Genomic DNA, 20,162 nt, shown 5'->3' with positions numbered 1-20,162 from the left:
GCCTGGACATGCCTTGCTCTGCAACGACTATACTTGTACATCATGTAAAAACAACCTAGCCCATGAGGAGCATTTCTCGCCCCTAGTTTCAGCCAGATCCCAATTTCTCCGACATTGTGATCACAACTTAATGAACAACCACAGGCCTTCACGCACTTTATTCCACTACTGCGGCCCTGAGTACGAATGACAGTGGCACAGTGGGTGGCGCCCATGGTGACATCAGCACAGGCAAGTCCTCTTTGTATGCTCATTTGCTTACATCCACCTTCAATGCACGTATGTAATTTGTGATTTTTCAAACCATTTTATCTACTCGAAACCATGTCGAACACGAATATAGGAGAAAAAGAAAAACAATTTTAATTTGAATATAGGTCATCCCTTATATTTCAAGAAATACTAGTTTGAACATGACAAACACTTATTTGCTATAAGCTCGGCTACAAAATGTCGCTAGTCAATGCCACAAGCTGCGTCCTCATTGGAATTGCACGAGAAGTCATCCTCATTGGATAATTCGCAGGCGTCCTCAGCACCCCAAAAGACGTCGGCCGTTTAGCGCATTGGATATGCAGCATTTCTTAAAGCCAGTCCGGATAATCTCCAGACTGGCAGGCACGACGGAGTAACTGCATTAGATCAGTACTTTTGCTAACTTTGTTCACAAATGTGAGTCCAGATTCTTTGGTCATGAATAGCTCATTATGATCATGATAGCTCATTATGGGTAACATTTTCTAAAAGAAAGGTCACCTATATTCGAATAAATATGGTACATCATAAAACAGTAATTGCATGAACACAAACAGCGTCCCTTTATCTGACTTCAATAAATGTTCAGTAATCGTAGTAGCACAAGCAGACTAGGATGTCACGACTCATTAAAGGGGCTTCCTCTTGTACAAAGAGGGGCTCCCCTGAAAGCACTGTTGCGACACCAGCAATTCCGTGCACTCTAAAAATGCACTCAAGGGTTCCACAATATGCCATAAATATTGGCAATCAGTCTTTCTTTTCTTCAGAGAATGATGAAACTTTTTAACATATTCATTGCTACAAAAAATGCACTTACTTGCCCTTTATCCTCTCAACTTTTCAATGAAGTAATCTGATGCACTACAAGAATGCTTAGACTAAAGTTCTTAAGATGGCATTTTATAAGCAATAATGTGGCATTCGAGCTTTCTCTTTAGCCATAATGCAGCATTCAAACTTTCTTGTGGTTCAACATGTTCAACATGCAAGCAACACAAATATATTCATTTTTTGCAGCCAACCTTTAGGATAATAAATACATTTCACATTACTTTGTTCCCATGACAATATCAGATTAGAACAAACTTCCTGAATATGTGGCAGTCTACAAATTCTGTTTAGACCAACGAATAGTGTGAGCTTTTGGCAATCGTACATGTTTTATTTATGCAGTCCAACTGCTATATAGATGCGGTATGTAATTATTTATGCTGTGCAATTACTACATCATTACATGTTTTATTCACATATCCCTATTAGTGGTAATCTTGCAAAGTGAAATGTTCTGGCAATAAGGGTTTCATTGTTCTTAAAAAGAAATCTGCCAGGAAAGTTGTGTTACCACTGGACATAAGCAAGGAGCTTCTGAAACATTTTTTGTGTGGCTCTACAGATCAAAGAGTCACCCTTTGCTATGTCCCACAGCTATGGAAACAAGAGCAGGGGAGCGCAATGACTAAAAGAAATCATAGTTGCAAGAGGCCCAGTACTATATCACTGCAACATCTAAACTTGCCAGCATTTTTTTTCCCTCATTTTCAGCCATACGACTGGAAACACTTCTTCGACCTAACATGGCAGCAATATGGCATTGGTCGAGTGAAAGGTTGCCACTTTCTAACAGCAGCGCCAAACCAACCTGCTCTTAAGCTTTGTAGCTTTGCTGATCCCACAAATTACATAAGCTCACTCTCGGTTTTGATTCCACGAATGTGCACCCTGTCTATGTGCCTCTTCAGGGTATCTTGCCTCGCACATACATAGGGGCACTGGCTGCACGGAAAATTTCTCTCGCCCGTGTGGGTTCGCAAGTGGCGCTCCAAGAGAGGGGCTGTGACCGACGCGTAGGAACACAGGTTGCACTTGTACTTCTTTTCTCCCGTGTGCGTCAAGCTGTGCCGTCTCAGGCCGTACATGTCTGAAAACGAAAGCAGGCACACGTGACACAACGGTCGCTCTCCGCTGTGAGCTCCGATGTGGTTCTTCAGCTTGTAGGCGTATATCGTGGAGAAGGAGCACAGGTGGCAGGAGAACAGCTTCACCATCCTCTGCTTCCTGAATATCGGGCAGGGACGCGGTATCCACCGGGACTTGAAGAGCCTGCCCATGTCAGTTGACGATGCCTCAGTTTCCGCCCTGTCGTCATCGGCTGCTGAATGCAAAGGCATGCCAGGGCTGTTAGCACTAAGCACCATTCCTGCAGTGGCAAGAAAAGTGCACATCAAGAGCAAACACTAAATCATATAAACAGTGCTGAAATGACAGAACCCCCCCCCCCCCCCCACACATATATATATATTATTCACAAACATGTGCTTGTCAGCCACCCTTTACGAGAAAAACAAAAATGTTTACATAGAAAAACACATACACTTTCAATGATAGCACCACCTGCGACCCTCCACCGTGTCGAGGTAAGTGACAGTAACCAAACGAAACAAAATAAGCACAACAATGTGGAGGTGAAATGTAACATCACCTATGTCCCCTCTGGAACAGGAAAGAAACATCAGCTTTGCCTGTAAGGTGCACTGATGCTACATTCACACAACACAAGTTGCCCAACAATGCTACCTCTGCTGCCTCGATAATTTCCCCAAGTGGCTTGATGTGCACTTCCCCTCAATACAAGTGTACTGTTCAATTACAGTTGCTGTTGAGCCTCCTAAACCTGATTGTGTTATTGTGCCACCAGCTTCCCACATGAACCTACACATCTTTCTCTGAATAAACACCAGCTGACAGTTGAACACCTGTGTCATTCACTCACTCAGTCCTGTCTACAGAGCTGTTCGAACAGTGTTGAAACGTAGCCAGCTGTTCCAACTTAACACAGTTTCTAGGTCATACAAGTTAAGTGATGCTCGCTGCTATATGCAACAACAGCACCATTTTTAAACGGTGAACCTATGCAAGTGCCACAACACACTATGCAACATTATTCATCTAAAAAAGTCAGCTAGGTGTTACAGTAAATACAGACAAATCAAGAGAACAAAACACACAAGTTCACGGCGCAAACAAAGTGCACAAATGTAAATGCACCAAATGATTCAGTACACCAAGAAATGCGGCTTGCTGCACACACAAAACAAGACCCGCATATTCAAGCTGCTAAAGCCAGCCAATACATTATGAAATTAGCATTGTGAAACACTCCTTGAGAAATATACCCTGGTCCAAAATGTTTTCCAAGATTACCAATGGAAAAAAATTAAGTGAAGTGACAGTGATAAGCATGCTTTTATCCTTTGAACACAGAAATGCATGCTTTGATTTGTACAGAAAGCTGTTCAAAATGGCATGGGGTAACACTTCATAGTAAAATGTTGTAATGAAGCGAATTTGTATGCACACTAACTTGAAGACTGCATAATACAATGCAAATAGATTTTTTTTTGTCAGCATTAAAGTTATTGCACCTTCAGTTTGTAGCCCCACCTACGGGTTTAGCACTCAGCTGAACCCTCTGCAAAGCCTACGATGCCACTGAAGTAATGTTGGGACATGCCAACAATTATTCAGTATCAGTGTAGGTGTAGCATAGTGACCAACTGACCAACATTTCAGCATTGCTGAGGTCCTAGATCTGGCGACCACTCTACATCTTCATGCAAGTGGTGCTACAAGCTTTTGTTGGCATGACTGTTTCAACTAGAAACAGTTCTTATTGACAACAGGTACGTCAAATAACAGCAGCCATTACCTACAACTGCCATTGATGATACAGAGCTAAGCATCAATAATGCCAGTAAATGGTCATCACAGCAATAACACACAGGTCACACTATCACCTGGAATAGAGATTGACCTGCCACCTTTGCCATTTTGATAGGGCCAGCCATTAAAGCATCAGAAGGCTTCCAAAAAAACATGGACTGCTTTCACAGTTCTAAGTTCTCTGCAATAAAATGTGACATAGCTGCAGCAAGAAAACTGTCACAAACAAACAAAGACCATTCAAGAAGTTAGGATGCACAAAGTCTCTCTACTTGAACTAACTTCCCTTGGTTGCACATGCTTTCTCATATGCACCAGCTAGCTTGGCAAGAAGTAATTCTGTAATAACAGAGCTAGAATGGCAGAAGAAAATGCATAGGAGGCAAAACAGCAGATATTTCTTTTTTGTACAATGCTTCTAGATGTGTCGCTGGTTCCATGCTATGCAGCTTGCAACTAAGCCCTGAAATGGAGAGAAGCACTGTTAAATAAAGCAAGAACTCATAGTGACAATACAGTCACATAACTGCATCAACAGTCGACAGTGTTACAGTGACACTTGGGATGCGACACCGTTCATGTGTGAGACGCAGGCAATGGTGGAGCCCCACAGAGTCAAAAGTGAAAGCTGTCTTATGATCTCGTGTGATGCTTTCGATATGCATTGAGGGAATGCAGGTGCAGCAACGAGGTGCAGTGTTGCCATAATTCACCCTCGCCTGGTGTAGTGATCTCACTGCAACTCCTCAGGTAAGAGAGCTGCGTTAGTTTTCAAATAGTGCACGGAACTACACATACGTTAAACACAAGCACTTTCCATAACATTACAGTGTGCGTGATTTCTAGAGAGAAAAGTCCAATGTTATGAAACACAGCGAGACTGTTAGTGTAATGTATGGGAATGAAAATACAAGCATAAGCAGGAATTGCATCATCTGGTGCCTGTTGTCAAACCTGTCCCGAGACAAGACAATACCATTAGCCCCAACTTATTTCTATGCCGATGCATCTCATCAGGACTACAGATATCCTGGCCAAGATTTCGCAGCAATGCCTTTTTTGATGCTAATACCTTTCGGTGCTTTTTTGCATTCATGAGTGGCCGTTCTAGACGCTCCACCTGAGGTGGAGCATTGCTTGAACCCCCAAGAATGAAAAAAGCACTTAAAGGCAGCATTGGGAAAAGGCGCCGCTGCAAAATGGCGGCCTCGCAGTCACTGAACAATCTCAGAAATTGGAGAAGCAAGATGTTTATAACACGCAATTCAGGCGAGTTGAAAGAATGCAAAATCTTAATCATTAGTTACTTGGAGAAACCATAGCGAGAGCACAGCCATCAAACTACTTTGTTCAAGCAGCAGCCACCATTTCTGCCATGTCTGATGCTATTTCCTAGTGTGTGGAAACGCTATGTACATTGAGCTCAATTCGATAATGTACAGACCATGCACACTGAGATTGCCTAATATTTTTTTAGTGCGCAAAAGGCCTTTAAGCTTTAAGTTGGATACACGTGAGAGCTAGTTGGTGAACAGTTATCATGAAAAATGTGTGTATTCACATTAATTTCTTACTTTTTTTCTCTTGGTGATGACCTTTTTGTTTGCTTGAGTATGTTATTGTAAAACGTTAATTTCATTTATGTATACCATCAATTCCTTGAGGCATTATAACAGAAAGGTCAAGTACAGTAGCAGGAGCTTCAAATGACACAGCAAAAATTGATAAATTACTACAAATATGTTACTTGGTTTTGCTTGACCAGAAGCAATAAAAATAATAAAAAAACCACAGTTTTGAAAACAACAGTTGCTCAGACACATTGCAAGTTTGAATGTCATCCTCATAAATACTTCAAGATAAATACCAATATCAATACAAGTTTAAGTATCATAATAGTTACAAGAGAAAACCTCTGTGTCAGTAGAAATTCTGTGTCTGAACCATACATGTAAGGCATTATTACGAAACAAGAATGCTATACCGAGTGTGTATATTAATGTAGTTGCAATAGAAAAACCTCAGTGTCAATAGAAGGGTATGTAAACCGAAATAGGGTGAAATGTACAGTAGGAGGATGGTGCAACAAATTATAGAATGTAAATGATGAGTGCAATAAATATGCAAAAAATATGGCAGCATGAATTCAAGAGCCAATGCACAACTGCATCTATTCATGGGGAAAAATTATAAGGTTGAGTTTCCCCAACATAAAACATTTTAGAATCTTCCATAAGATGCAAGACAATCTTTATAAGTCAAGATAGATGCATTTAGATCTTAACACCATAAACTGGGCGTTTCTTTTTGTATTTTTATTTTATTTTACTGGCGGTTCGGGTCTGTTACTTTATCGTAAGAAAGCCCACAAGTTTTTTAGTGGGGCAGCAAATAGTCTGGAAATGTTTACAGAAATTTCCACTTAGTATACATCAGCTAACAAATTATTTAGGAGCTAAAAGAAGAATACAAAAGAAAGGTGCTCCAGCCCGTACCACTAACAATAACATAAGCTAACAACTGTAAATATTTTTTTACCACTATATGAAGCCCCTTCCACCTTTTAGATTTAAGATTGTACAGGAATCTCGACAGCCATTGCCAGATTCCTTGACACTACACAACTAATCAGTGTTTTTGGCAAGAGCAAGAAAATTTCCTCTGCCTGGATCTCAAATAAATGCTCTTCAGCTCAAAAAGTGCAATGTGCGTAATAATGCAACCACGCTACAATCGTTGTGGCTTATTGCTTATTACAACAATCATGTCAAAATAAATTCTCACATTCTTATTTGCTGCTGATGAGCTCACTAAGCCATGTCAACGGCAGCACTCATGATTTACGCCAACTTACAAAGCCCAGCTGAGTCAACTGACCATATCTACCAATTGATTTGTTGATTAATGTCCCAAAACAATAATGACAGATGCCATAGTCATGTGATGTGACTACGCGACTCCTTGCAAAGATGTTATGTTCTTGGCAACCTTGCTTCTAATTCTGTGTTGCTTCTACTTTCTTTTTCGCAGGGGTCTTGTTTTCAGACTGGAGACTGTAAATCAAGTCAAGGTAGGTCACCAAGTATGCACGAAACAAATGTCACTTTCAAGAAAAGGGCTGACAAATGCTTAATTTCCAAAATGGAGCAACACTAAGTCTACCTTCAATCCACAATTGGCTACCAAGAATCGCAAAACATGCTTTTGCAAAATGCATGCTTAGAAGTTGGCCTCTTCCTGCAAACGCTGCTTCATGTTCTGCACTGCCCGCAGTTGACTGGCAATACATTGTCTTCTGGGGCTAAATTTTTTGTAACTATTCTTCTCACGGTTCATTCTTTTGTCCATCTTCCATTGGTGGTTTCTGTCCCAAACGTTATAAGCCGGGGACCTATGTTTACTTGCGTCTCGATTTGCGATTACAATGCGAAATGCAACGAAACCACTTTTGGATGCCAAGGACTTTTTAGAATCGCGAGAAGTACGAGTCACATTTTAAAAAGAATTGAAAGTAATGGCGTCCTTCTTGGTATAGGGGCACTCAATCTAATTCCGGGGATAGGAGGACAAGTGAGAATGCACTACAATGCATTTTGGATGCCTAATAATATTTTGTGGTATAAAGTTTATAAACAGGGACAAGGTGCCTCGGGAAGGCTGGCCAATGTTTGCCAAAAGTGGCCTCGTCATCCTCGGCAGGTTAGTTTTAACGGGTTAGTAGAGTGACGTCAAGTGCGGTCGTTGTTGGTGGTGGCTGGCTAGCCGCACTTTTTTCTCACAATTTTGAGGAGGTACGACCCTTACATGGGACTGAACCTGTTGGTCAAAATGGTGCCAGCACAGTCTTCCTTGTGCACACCCCGGATCCCTGGAAGCCCTATTACATCAGAGGTCAATGCGCAGCTCTCACCATCTAGCAACAGCACGCGGAAGTGCGCAGCATCCGAAAATTTGTCAATGCGCGCGCATGGCATTGGGGCACCGAACACAATTGCTTCTTTGTTGGAAATTTCTTTTTTTCCAAATTTTGGAGTGCCAAGTTGGGGGTGCTGCCCATATGTGGGTGAGGCCCTTACACGAGTCTATACAGTACGCTGGTTGATGACCGTTCATCACAATTCAAGTGCCCAGAGGAAATGCTGCATGGAAGGCTCGGTATAGGAGCTGGATAAGGTACTAGATCATCAATGCCACAATCAAAAGTGTGGGCTTTAGTATCTAAGGTAAGATGTGTGCATTGTGCAGTGGAGATGAATATTTTTTCAAGAGTAGCCTTTTCCCACCCTCAATATGCACAGATGTACTACACTGATACGCAGATCCCTGGAGTCGGCACACTCATCATTGCATTTCCAATGCTGCATTCTATCAAAGCTTGTCTTTTTGTCTAACAACTTTAGTTGAAGCATATGCGTCACGGCAGAGTTGAATGTCCAGTTGTACTACTTGGCATGACACACAAAAGGTGCCTTCAGTTCTCTCCTGTGCTTGGAATCTCGCACAAGAAAGGCAATGCATGCAACGCCCGCAATCCCACTGTAAGTGGCGTTTGTACTGACGCCTTACGATTCCTCCATCACATTCGAGCAAAAGCATCACACTACATGTTTATTTCATCAATCAAACGGAAACAAGAATGCCCTTAAACAGCTCGAAATGCTTGTAAAATGTGTCATGTGCCCTCTGACTTTTGCACAGTTTGTATGCAGCACAAGCAAGCTACAATTTGCAATGATGCAGCATATTTCTCCTTTCATCAAGAAACCATTGGCAGCTATGTATGTGGCCTTAGAATGCTTTACATTGCTAATAAAGCAGTGAAGAAAACTAAGCCATCATGTGCTTGCACGTAAATGTTTATTTTGGCCAAACAAAGTGATAAAAAAGACATGGACAATCTAAATTCAGCAACAGAAAAGAAAGATGTCAATGCTTCAATGCACCAATGTCCTCAGAGTAAAAATTGTTGCCAAGACAACTGGCGACCATACTGCATGCTTCAGCACTTGCAATTTTAGCAAAGAACAGCACGTGAAACAGACTCGCAGAAGCTTTCCCTGCATTATTACAAACCAATTAAGATGTTTGCAGTGGAAGCATCTTTCACTAACAGCCAATAACATTCGCCTAGGGCAAAGCAGATGGGATGGTTTAAAGTGAGCTTACTTACAATGTAGTTTGGTAATTTTAAAGTTAAAAGCTGTGTTAGAATCACTTTATGAATACAAATTAAAATATTGTTAACCTTTTAAGTGACATGCCTGATTTATAAACATCTGGCAGCCACTGCACACTCCCGGTCAAACCAAAGATCATTTGTGACAATGAAAAATCCACATACTGGTATGGTAGCACCATCTGCTCAGAGGTCATTAAACAAAAGTTTTACGATAGATTTTTTTGTATGGCATATGAAACAACAAAGCTTGTCGACTGTCGATGTAACTTGCCTCTCTTGTTTTCCAACGTGGCCGACCAGTGCAATCTTTTGAAAGATGCTAATTCATGAACTTCATATGAACTCTGATACAGAGGCCTTCAATGTTGATAACTAAGTGCCTTCAGGGAACAATAACTGCGACAAAGAGGCCATGTTGCCAGAGGAGCATCAATTATCTTAGTGATATTTTATCTTAAGTCACAATTTCATGTTCAGATTTTAAAATGTAATAAAAATACATTAATATTGAAATGTGAAAATTTTGAATATAGAGAATAGACCTTAATATAAAAGACATATACATGTCAAATACTGATACCACCAATAAGTCACATTTAAACTTAATATTTGCTAATGGGTTACATAAGACAAATTTGTTGCATTTCGGAAGAGCACTTGGCACTCAGAAGGTTAATATGCAAAAAAAAAAAAGGGACATTTAAGGTATTTTTTGTGCACAGAACCATGGACACATTAGTACAGTTCCTGGCTCAGCATGTCGTTGCAAACAGGTACAACAGTTTCTTCTCGTACAGGCTGATCAGTGGCATGCCAACACACCTCGTCTTTCTTTGTGACCAAGGTACACATCACGAATACTGTGTGCCCTTTGCTCTTGATTTGTTTGCATGTAGTAGCAGCAGATGGAGAAAGGTCTTAGTAGCAGTTTACCAGGTGACTCGAGGTTGATGCCTCCATTGAGTTAACATGTTAATGTTAACTGGATTCAATGCATCTGTTTGTGTGTGCCAAACGTTGCACAAGACTATTTTCAGCAACGTACGAACCTGCTAGCTTGCTTCTTGGTGCACTCTTCCAACTTCTCTGCTTACCCTTATATGTACTATCACCATTCGGTACAAGTTGAAACTTGCAGGACAGGGCTGGAGTGTCCTTTAGGTCAATGTGGTAGCGCTGATGTGCAACACGTATGAGGAAACAGTGGAGAGGGTTTTGCCACTCCACCAATGCACATCAGTCCCTATGCTTCGTGTCATTGCTTTCTCTAGATGCGGAGTGGCAATCTCGCGAAACCATGACACACTAGCCTGCTATTGCTTAGCACAGCATGCTTCGCAACGACGTACTGCTGATCGTTCACACGCCAGTGTATTTCGCAGGGCTTTTAGGTGCGGTGTGCCTGCAAGCCAATGCAGGTACACCACACCAAAAAAGCAGTTGATGTGCATTGATGGAACAACGATACACCCGCTACTTTTTGCTCGAGTTTGTATCATGCAGGCGAGATGAGCTCTGCATGGAAAGCACTCCAACCTCATACTGAACGTTAAGAGCTTATACTGGATGCAATAATACATCCTTGCACACTTTATTTAGCTTATTGGGGGCTGTAAACATGATGAAAACAGCTGCTTCTTACATGGTTTTCTTCTGCAGAAGGTGGGCACCTCGTGCATTCTCAAGGTCCTCTCACTCGCAGTCACACAGAAGAGATTGAGGGATGTATACAAATGATCTGGCAGTGTTTGCAGCTCGTTTCATTTCTTTGTTATTTTGAGCAAGAAGAAATTCTGAAAATTGTAAGGTTTCACAGCTGAAGATTGTATTCTTCAATAATATGACTGATTAAGAAACTAAATGAGGCTTGCGTAATGTATGATGTCTTTTGCGATGTGCAATGTGTATAATGTAATGAGCAACTGGCTTACTACTACATAAAGGGTATGCTTTGTAAATGTGCTAATATTCTATCTCCAAAATTTATGGGTGCTGGTGAGGCTGGGAACATTACAGCTTCTGTGTATATATGCATGCCTTTAGATGTAACCTTAATGGTGAAAGCAGCCTTCTGTAACTGGCATCTCATATATATATATATATATATATATATATATATATATATATAATAAAGTATACCACCTGTATGTGCTGTATTATGAAAACAGTGAACATTTTATAAGCTGCCATAAAGGCTTTCATAAAAGGGTGTTTGGTTTATTGAACTTTATAGAAAGTGTGTTAAACAAATGACAAGATTTATGGCTCCAACTGTGTCTAAGACAGGCAGAAAATTTTTGAGCGCCAGCATCTTTAACATAAACAATGGCGCCAGACCAGATGACACTTGAAAAAGTCTGTGCAATGGATTTCATGCCTGCCTAAGGAAACAGTAGCTCTCGAGTAATATCACAAATAGCATTATGACATATGTGAAACTCACAACCTACAAGGAACCATTTGAATCATTTTTGCAGCAACAAGGGAGAAAATTCCTGCAAGCACAATGGCAATGGATTGACAGAATGCAACATGACAAATTCAATGTTCGTGATTCATATACCCAAGTAGTGGAAAGTTAGGGTCAATGTTAGCCAATTAATGTGCCGGCATTGCCCTGTGTGGGGCCATTGTGACCCACGTTTACCTAATGCGGACCCTTTTCCTAATTGGCAGATGCACTTCTCTGCAATACACATTTGCCTATCTAGTAATTGCAACACCAGCTACAGTTTAAATAAAGAAGTGTTAGTTGCACATGCTGGGGCTTGTACCTCATGTGTGGTTTCATCACGAGACCAGGCATCTACATTTTCCATGTCATAAGGACAAACAAACTGCCCGTATGCGCTCTTCCCAAAAAATGACTATGCGCCATTAGCGTGGCCTAGCATGAAACGTAATGTTCACAATTATGAAAAAAGTCTGTAAGCCCAGCTTTCTGTACTGCTAGGGTAAAGAACTTCCCGGCTTAAAACAACTTCATGCATGAAAATTTAAGCGTGCTTAATCTTCACTGACAAAATGTTTCATTGAATACACTCATTCTATAAGTGCATCAAATATTCAAGATGCCTAAAACTCACCAGCTGTACTGCCACAGGCCTTTTGAAAATGTAATCATGTGAGGTATATGCATATAAACATAGAGGCACATATGCCAACTAAATAACCACAAATATGATGATACATGATAAGTATGGAGCACAATATCACTGGTGTAAAGAACAACAGAAAAGAGAACAATTCAAAACTTGAAAGGAATACACATGGCAAGCAGAGGAACACACACACAACAATGAAAATGAAATAAAATTTACAGAGAATAAAAAGCATGGAATAAAGAAATCTACATAATGGACATAAATGCCAAAGCTCCGATCACTTACCACTTGGTGAAGAAACAAAGCCAAACACACAAAAAAAAAACACTACGTCAATCCGCAGTGTGTTGCAACCAATGATGCAATAAGCTCCTGTGCGTCTGCCATCCGCTCCATGGCCTTCCGGATACCGACTACCTCCGCAATCACAGCATCAAACGCTGCAGTCTGGGCGTGCTTCTTCCCCGAGAAGTTCGTCGGGGCTCGCAGTGCACCATCCTCAAACTGGAAAAAGAAAGGAAGGAGGAGGCCCTCAATAGACTATTTGCAAGACAAACTTCACTACACGTGTTCTTGCGGTACCTATATAAGACAATTTACACAAACTGTATGGGGGAACATGGCTAAAGCCACAAGGGCTCAAGAGGTCAGGCCAGTTGCAAGACAGCTGCAACACTGAAGCAGGCTGACGGGTAACTGGAGCGGTGTTTATGCGAGTGCAGCAAGTGGCGCATCGTGCAGCATTTCTCGCGCATCACGTTCATGTAAATGGTAGTAATGTGCAAGGACAGCGAATCACATTGATGCAATGGGAGCAATCAGTTTGAGACAAGCTAGGTCGTCTCGCGCGGTGCACGTAAATGCTGGTGCGTCATATTAAGGAAGAAGGACTGCTGCCACCATTGCTCTCCTCCACTCGGTGGCAGAATGCAAATCGCCAGAAACAGGTTCCGGCATGCTTTGGACCAGGGCAGATGAGCCATGCATAATTGCTGTTGCATAGCAATTACCCTGATGCACTAAAGAATGCAACATGCTACTGTCGCATTCATATAAATGCAGCTTGCATGAAGAAACAGACTTTTTAATATGAAGCATTCCTTGCCTCAAGGTAGCCACCTTGTAATTTGCAGGTACTATGTATATATGTACCTGTCAACAGGTCCGATTGTGCGCTGCCTTCGAGATCAGCCCAGTTCGGATCATTCCAGACAGACAATGCCCCCCGCTCACTATCGTGGACAGTGAAGCACTGATGAAGTATTTTTTTTTCTCCATAACAGAGCACTTCATGAGTAGCTGCCAGACTGACCTCAATTCCCTGTGCACCGATTTCTTAATTGGCTACTGCCACGCCATAGTCTTGCTGCTGCCGTCTTTGAGCCACCTTCGACACCATCATACCTTTGTCAACACTATCGCGCCATCACCTTGTCGCCATGATATCATTGCCCACACAACTGTGCTTCTTACATAGACAAATTGACCCATCTGGTAACATCTTGCAGAATACATAGATATCCAGTAGCTGCCATTGCCCCATGCAAACCGGTTTAATTAGCACCGAAAATTAAGAGACATGGAAATCAAGAGAAAGATCTTAGGATAGGAGCAGGGTTGAAGGGATGCAACCTACCCACTAACGTCCCTAATAATTCACTGGTAGAATCCACGATGGAATTGTTTTTGGCATTCCCTTGAGGGTTGCCTAGTACAGCAGGAAAGCAGGGGTGCAAATGTCTAATCGAAATTTACATGTACAGCTGCTCGTTTCAGGAGCACCTGCCTTGCATTGAACATGTGCATTTTTCAACTTTGTTGCGGTAACTGCTACACTCTAGATAAAGTTAAGACCACTTGGAGTGTATCTTGCCCCCAAACAATTATAGACATCTCTTTTGGTTGCCTTTGCTTTTCCTGAAAACTTTCCGCTTGCTACTTTCCCGTCGAGAATGCTGTGTCAAGCTGATAAAGCACACTGGTGAGCTGGAAGTATACCGAGTGTACAGCGTTCACCCCGTAAGAGTTTTATTTATTCTGACCAAAAGTCGCCTTATTTTGCTTTATTATATGGCCTATTTAAAACTTCACTCCCTCAAAAACCCTTCTAAAATATTTTTTCAAGTAATCTGCTTCATTTCAAGCGTGAAAATGTCATTCAGTCACTTTACTATGCAATACATATGTACTTGTCATTGCCACAAACAGTACACTTAGAAACAATGAAAAATGCGTTATTTTGCCCTGTTTCAATATCAGCGATTCTACGAAGAAGCCATCTCCTTTACAGAAGAAAGCTTTTTGTCTGTTCTTGCACAATAGAAAGCGGGGCGGATACAGAGGACGGCTGTCGGTATCCACGCTGCACCACTGTCGGGCCAATTCAATGTTGTCTTCGCTTTCTGAATCATCACTTTCAGTAGAAGTGATGAGAAGACTATTGTAATCATCCTCTTCGCTTGAAGAACAAAACTCTAGTGCATCACTTTCACTGTCAGAGTTAAGAAGCTGTTTTCTTTTACATGCATGACTCGCGTGCAAATTGTCATTGACAGACACCATCTTTCCAAATCTGCCAAAATGCTCACTATTCCAAAAATGCAGTCTTTGAGCGCTGACCAATTGCTGCCATCTATACAGCAGAAAACAAAGACCGCAATAAAAGCACCCCTCCAGCAATGACAAAATGACAGCCATCTGTTTTGTAGAACATGAAGACTGAATTAATACAGCCTTCAAGGCACTAAAAAAGTGCCGACATCTATGTAGTTAAAAAAAAGAGGAGGGGGGGGGGGGGGGGCAAGATAGCCCCGGATTCCAATTGTTGGCACTGCAGCCGTCTATATAATAGAATAAAAACTGAGTGCACATGCCGAGTCCATCCAACTCACTTTGAAAACGGTATTATTGCTGTTTACATTCTTACTTTGAGAGTAAAAAATTTTACTAAATGTTTATTGCTTTCATAGCTTGTATACCTTACTAAAACAACAATGTAAACAAAAAAATTACATCTAATTTAATTCACAAACCAACAACCCAAACAAAGAATACCAAACTTGGCTTTTGAACAGGAAGCTGTATGATGGGGCTTCTCTAACAATTTTGTAATGTGGCTTGCAAAGAGTCCCTTTTGGGATTTTTGTATGCATACTTTGCCACCAAGTGAACATGCAGTATGGTAGCATTCTGTCTTGTCTTTTGTACTGCTGCTTTGAATTTTGGGTGCACGATATAAAAAGTTGCACAACATAAAAATGTGAGTTTTCACAGAGAAATTTAAAAAGGCCATTCTTTTGGTTAAACTTTAGCTGAATTATCTCCCGTCATTGGCTATCTGCTTTATGCAACAACATGTTGGATTATTTTGCTCTGAGCAGAAAATAAAGCAATGTACAGTGATGTCCAAGCTGCTTCTTTCATTGTCCTCCAGTGTCATTTTTAAAGAATCGTGTCATGCAAAGGTCGAATTTAATGACGGCTTCCATTTTATTTCCGTGAACTAAGAAAGAACCTTAAGTGGTAAATAAGAAACAATTAATTTCAAATTACACTGTTGCTTGAATAAGGCATACAAAAAGTGTAAGCCTAGAATATTTTTTCACTCTTTTAAGTTCGCAATGTTGTGAAATTAATTGCATAAGCCCCATTTTCTCCCTTGTATCAATTAAAGGGGCCCATGATATGGTCATCCGACTATTCTCAGTTCGTCACTGTGACGGAGAGTAGGAAACCCTATATGGTCACACACACGCACACACACGTACAAAAGGAGCTGGGCTCTCAGCAAACATTTGAATAAGAAGTTTCAGTTTGAAATTATAGCCTCTAAACCCTTCCCAATAACACCGAATGCCATTTTGACATGGACTGTGAGATGTCAGGACACGAAAGTCTACTACTATATTGTCTGCATTTTAACTGTTCGAGACCACATCTGGTGTTTCTTTGCTGCACTTAGCAGCGCTGCAAGGGCACCGCCATTGAATTGTTCCCACAATTCCATCCCTCGCATTATAAAAAGCAGTAGCAAACAGCCGAGAAGCACAAGGAAAAACAAACTATGCACGGTGGCCATAAGGTCTTTCCAGCTCCTGCAATCGCATTCAGTTTTTGCAATACACGAAAGCATGGCCTTCAAAGTCAGTTGTAAGATCGCCCGAGGGAGATTCTTCCAGGGCTGCCAATTCATTTTGACACCACTCAGTGTCGCCAGGCTACTGTACAATTCAACTATGAAACAAAGAATTCGAACAAAAATTTTCTACTGCACCACAGCACAACCACTACTGGGCTGTGCGCCCAGTAGTGTTGCGGTGTACAAGGGCATCAATTTTTTGTATGTGTGTGTGCGATTTACTTGATTTCTAAGATAACAGCAAAATTTTTAAACATACTCGCTGATGAATTAAATCATAAAAAGTCCTTCACAATATAAAAAAACAGCCAATACGAATAAAGGCAAATTTTGAAGTGAGCAACAATGCAAAGAGGAAAAAGATGAATGCCCTCCAAACAGCTGAGGCAGACTAGTGATAATATAAGAAACAACAGCTGTGCAACACGTTTTGGTTACACAACTCAGGTACACGCAGAGATGCTAAACTACAAAAGATAACAGAACAGTTCAAGCATTGAAAATGACTAATAGATTGGCAGATGCCTGAACAAACTGGTATAGTCACGCAAACCACAATTGAATGAGTGCATTTAATTTTCAGGCAGAAATGTTTCATGCAGTGTCCTGCAAATATTCCACGTGAACAGCCACCCCACTTTAGCTTTTCATAAAACTAATATATCACGCAGCGCAACAGCCATAAAGTAGACATTATTTGACTGAAGAATAAACGCAACTCACTGTAATCGTGATCACATGATTTTTTCACAAGATATCTTGGGACAAGTTATACATTTCCTAATATACAGTGTATCACTTGTTGGTTTATGAGACCAGAACACTTATTGATGCAGAAAAATGAAATGTCACCAGAAAAATAATTATAGGTGTTTCAAGTTTTGTAGGTGATCCCTGTTGGGTGTAGGAAATGTACATTAGCTAGCCCTACCGACTTTTCTTAAAACCTCGGGAAGTTCAGTTGGCCACTTTTTGGCCTTCAGTTGAAAATTTTCACTGCTTTTCCAATGTCTTCAGCTATTGAGCAAGGAGAAAGAGGCAAAAAAGTTAGGTCGACTAGCTGTGCCATGACCATCTCTAACCAGACCAGTTTTCATCGAACTATGATTCCATGCTACACCTGAGCAGCTGAAATTAGATGGCATTATGAGGATCAGCCCACGAATAACATAGAGGCAATGCAGAATCGTTAAGCCCGCTTTATCCTAAGTAACTACCACCGAACTCCCAGCGTAACTAACATGAGATCGATCCTTAATCTGCCCCCGCTTGCAAATAGACGGAAACTATCTCGTCTTGTTTCATAAGATCTATCATCACGACCATGTTCTTAGGACCCGACTGATTAAACCGCCTAATTTTGTTTCATCTCGACTTGATCACCACCACCAAAGTACATCTCCCTCACCAAAACACTAACATATTCGCACTCTTTCCTGCCCAAAACCAGCCTTGACTGGAACCATCTTTCCGCCTCATTAGTTAGCGTTTCCAACTGTGACCATTTTCGTGAAACTCTTGCCAGTGAAATTTAACCCATTTCATCATTTTTTTCTGTAAACGTTCTCTATGTCAGTAGGAAACTTCATCTTTTAGTGTCTTAATGGGCTGCAATAGTATTTTCTTACCGTAATTATTGTACAAGCCTTGCATGAGTGGTTGAATTCCCGTTGTTATTAGAAATTACACTGGTTCCCATTTTTGAAATTTTCAATTGCGTATGTGCAAATGACTGCATTTATGTTGAACGACCGCCCCCTCCCCTCGATAATGCTTGTATGCCTTGAGGGTACAATAAATAAATAAATGGTTTTGGTTGCACTGCTCCAGGTTCAGCCCAACCTAGTCTAGTAACGTTGGATCCAGCCCGCATTACAAACCACATTAGTGAAAACCCTTGCGAGGACACGTCATACACATGGTGTCAGGATATGACCACCAATTCACTATTTTTGATTACATAGTTGCAAACAGGACAGATCAGTGCAAGCTCCAATCTCTCTTGTTTGAGGTCATAGTCTCCGTGATCCACTTAGTTTTTACCGACGTAATAGTTCTGCGGAAACCCGCAAGGTGCTAGCCGCCTGGTTAGCTCAGATGGTAGAGCGGCTGCCCCGCAAAGGTGGTGGTCTTGGGTTCGAGTCCCGGACTAGGACAAATTTTTCTTTAACTACGAAGCTTTTCTTTCGAGGAACCTGTGTGGGTTTCCTTTGAAGCAATTGCTACGATTGGGTGGATGTCTCACTTCCCTGTTATTAGTTTTTATTAATATACACCTTCTTCGGGATCAGTCCGGTTTTCTCACGAATCGGCCCACTTTCCTCAATGAGACACTTCCTGAGTCGCGACAAACCCCATGGAGGTAGGCAAAAAAAATGCTTTAGCTTTAAAAAGCCTTCGCAAATGTATGCAAATCTTTCACACCCGTATGTCAAACGCAGTGAAGGAAACTGTATAAGGGAATTCTCTTATTTTTCACAAGTTCAAAGGGTCCAGTCTGCCGATGCCCTAATTCACTATATCCGAACTCTCTGCTATATCCGACGCATATACGCCACTTCTACCGACGCCAGCTGCGCATTCTCACCAACGCCTCGGTCGCACGTTGAAACAAGGTTTGTCACTACGTTGGTCATACGACCCGATACAGCCGCTTCGGGGCTTCTGCTCAGACTGCGCTGCTGGATGTTCGACGGCTTACATTCGATACCGAGTGTCACAAGATGCATGGCACGGGCGTCTGCAAGAACGCGGAGCCGGCATCGGTACAGCCGGCATGGCATCGTTACGCCTACAGTGAGTTCACTATAGTATGGTGAAGGAATTGCACCGGACGGCGGTGCATCTGTGAAGCCTTCGGGAGCTCTCGGGCAGTGGCAGGCCGGTCCCCTACGGCTTACGAAGGGTGTGAGAACCACACAGCTTCGATGCCTTTAATGCACGAGTTACTCAGATTTGCACACATCTGAGAAGTCTGCCTCTATAACCGAACGGGCGCAAAAGAAAAGCCTTCATTTGATTCGATCAGCGCGCACAACTGTGTTGCTTCACGAACGGCGCGCGTTCTCGGTACGCACGGTACGCGGACTTACGTCAACTAGTTCCTGTTTGATCGTTGTCGCCGGACCAGCCATAGCGTGTTCCCTGCCCTGCGTCTCGCCCTGTTGTTGCGGCTCGCTCGTACTCGCACTCAGACTGGGTACTGGCGGAAAGATGGTCGGCATGGCATCGCCGCTGACGTTCACTCCATCGTCGAAGTGCAGCGAACACACGCACAATTTATCGTACACGTGTCTAAGTGATACTTTGGGTATCACGGCGAGCCATTCCTTGCACTGGATGTCGTCCGCAGTGCAAACGTACAGCATATGCGACGGGTCGCTCAGTCCGAATTCGTTGGGGCAACCCCTGATGCTGCAGGTTATCGCCGCCGTACCCTGCTCCATTGCGTTGGGGGCTGTCTGCAGTGACTCTCACGGCGACAACGCGTGACTACAAAGAAGAGTGACTTGTTTACACCACGTCAAACCAGTCCAATGACGACGGACAGTTACACTGGGAACGCCCCCCTAAAAAACGTCGACCCTGAGACAGCGCTGTCATGAAACGCTACGATGCTGAAGCAAGGAGTGCCGTCACAGAACAGCACGTGACATTACCACACGACTATCCAGACCATGGACCACAGAAATCCATATGACAGAAACATGACAGAAACCATCAGAAACTACACAAACGACGATCAGCGCGGATTGGCATGGAT

At 42.1% G+C, this 20,162-nt stretch overlaps 1 protein-coding gene across 1 annotated transcript; it reads right to left on the bottom strand.

The window, feature by feature from the left end:
* Positions 1-1,240: 1,240 nt before the first annotated feature.
* On the bottom strand, positions 1,241-12,956 carry LOC142587694 (uncharacterized). The gene is made up of 2 exons (XM_075698875.1): positions 12,547-12,956; positions 1,241-2,455 (listed from the first exon to the last, which is right to left on the bottom strand). The coding sequence occupies exon 2, from the start codon at positions 2,451-2,453 to the stop codon at positions 1,935-1,937; it is 519 nt and encodes a 172-aa protein (XP_075554990.1). The 5' UTR covers positions 2,454-2,455; positions 12,547-12,956; the 3' UTR covers positions 1,241-1,934.
* Between the last annotated feature and the right edge of the window lie 7,206 nt (positions 12,957-20,162).

Source organism: Dermacentor variabilis, chromosome 7, assembly GCF_050947875.1.
Source record: "Dermacentor variabilis isolate Ectoservices chromosome 7, ASM5094787v1, whole genome shotgun sequence".
Taxonomy (NCBI): Eukaryota; Metazoa; Arthropoda; class Arachnida; order Ixodida; family Ixodidae; genus Dermacentor; species Dermacentor variabilis.
This window is presented reverse-complemented; position numbering and strand designations above follow the sequence as displayed.

Bases quoted from the DNA above. Each gene is read 5' to 3' on its own strand.
- LOC142587694 (XM_075698875.1), bottom strand. From the start codon at position 2,453: ATGGTGCTTAGTGCTAACAGCCCTGGCATGCCTTTGCATTCAGCAGCC.